We start from the raw sequence: 1,892 nt of genomic DNA on the forward strand, positions 1-1,892 counted from the left end.
AGCCAAAAGTGACTGAATTTCCAAAGCTAGATTTTCTTGCTCAACAGAAAGAACAGTTAATGGTTTCAGTATGAAAGGCATGAGGTTGAGCATTTACCAGGCTTCTCACTTCATCCTTGTTCCTGCCTCCCGGAATAGGAAGATACTTCCCCCATTCTGTAGAGAGGGAAACCAGAGGGCTGAGAACTCCAACGATATCAAGATACTCAAATGCTCACATTGTCTCCATGGCAAGGGAGAAAACACATATCCAAAACCATGTCAGCCTGTCCTAAAAGCTTCACTTTTTCCAGATGCCGTGCTGCAGCTTCCGCCAGCACGATGCTTTACAACCTTCCTAGATTATATGTATGTTGCATCAAATGACAGATGTGGGAGGATCCTGTGCAACTTGCCTTAATAAGCAAGCCCCAAACAAACAGACTTCAGCTTTTCACTGCAGCACTTGGGGAATCGAATAGCACCGCTGCATCCACTGGAAGACCCTGTCCCCGTCGCCGAGAAGAAAGCCAGCACGGTGGCTGGAAGAGCTTGGGGCTGTGAAGAGCTGCCTGCTGAGTGGAGAACCATTTGAACACAATTTCAGCAGTTACGAAACTGCACATTTCTTGAAACTTGAGTCTGTTTCACTTTTGAATTGACGGATCTTTTCTGGAGAAAGAAACAGAATAATACTCACTGTAAAACTGACATTCATTAAAGACTATGCACCAGGCCCTATTAGTCACTTAATCCCACAACAGCCCTTTGAAATAGATGCTGGCATTTTCTGCCCCAGTTGCTAAGCAAGAATACTGGCCCAGCAAGGCCCTGTAACTCCCCCACGCTCACACAGTTGGAGGCCTTTCATCACTTCAGTGAGCCACCTCTTCATCTGCCCTGCACACTCTCCCAGGGACTCTCTCATGGAAAAGAACACATTGCAAGTTAAGGGAACAACCCCAGTGTTTTAAAGATAATGTCATGGAAGATCGATGCCATTCATCCACGCACCGTCTTGTCCCTGCAGAAGAGTGCTTCAGTGCCCTAATGAACGCCTTTAGGGTATCAGCTGGTGGTAAAACTACATGAGCAAAAATAATGACAGATGTTTGCTTGAAAGGGTATCATTGAGTGAGAATTATAACACCACCTACTACATTGATGTTTCGAAGTGTTTCTTCCTGACAGCAAGGTCTATTAGCAGAGAGGGGGGGATGCAACAGTAGCAGCCCATCTGCCCCTTCCTCTCAACCTAGAGGTATGATGTGTTCAAGGACATTAAACTTGCAGGGTTGTAAGGTCATTACAAGTAATACAAGTCTTACTTGGGGGGAACCACCCCATAACCTTGTGAGATGGTATAGCAGTCCTGCCCCTGGTGGCCCCCCCTCCACACACACACATAAACCAAACTGCTGGGTCAATTCTGACTCTACAGGGCAAAGTGGAACTGACCTTGTGAGTGTCGGACCCTGTAAATCTTTATGGGAGCAGAAAGCCTTATCTTTGTCCTGCACGGTGGCTGATGGGTTTGAAGGGCAGTTAGCAGCCCAATCATAACCCACTATATCACCAAGGCTCCAACCCAAAGCCAAACTCACTGCCACCGAATTGATTCTGACTCATAGGAATGCGACAGGTCACAGGAGAATTGACCCTTCGGGTCTGAGACTGTCACTCTTTTTTTTTTAATTGGGGGCTCGTATAGCGCTTATCACAATCCATATATCCATTTATTGTGTCTAGCACAATTGTACATATGTTGCCATAATCATTTTCAAAACATTTTCTTTATATTGGAGCCCTGGGTATCAGCTCATTTTCCCCCTCCCCCACCCTCCCTCCCTTATGAGCCTTTGATAATTTATAAACATTTTTGTTCATGTCTTACACTGACAGATGTCTCCCTT

General features: G+C 45.7%; 1 protein-coding gene across 1 annotated transcript in view; it reads right to left on the reverse strand.

The window, feature by feature from the left end:
• Positions 1 to 589: 589 nt before the first annotated feature.
• Positions 590 to 1,892, reverse strand: part of ANKDD1B (ankyrin repeat and death domain containing 1B) — an 87,909-nt gene continuing 86,606 nt past the window's right edge. The window contains 1 exon segment of the mRNA XM_004703671.1: positions 590 to 651. Within this exon segment, the coding sequence (XP_004703728.1) occupies positions 590 to 651 (62 nt within the window).

This window comes from Echinops telfairi, unplaced genomic scaffold (genome assembly GCF_000313985.2).
Source record: "Echinops telfairi isolate 266 unplaced genomic scaffold, ASM31398v2 ScPeMD7_7469;HRSCAF=8507_1, whole genome shotgun sequence".
Classification (NCBI taxonomy): domain Eukaryota; kingdom Metazoa; phylum Chordata; class Mammalia; order Afrosoricida; family Tenrecidae; genus Echinops; species Echinops telfairi.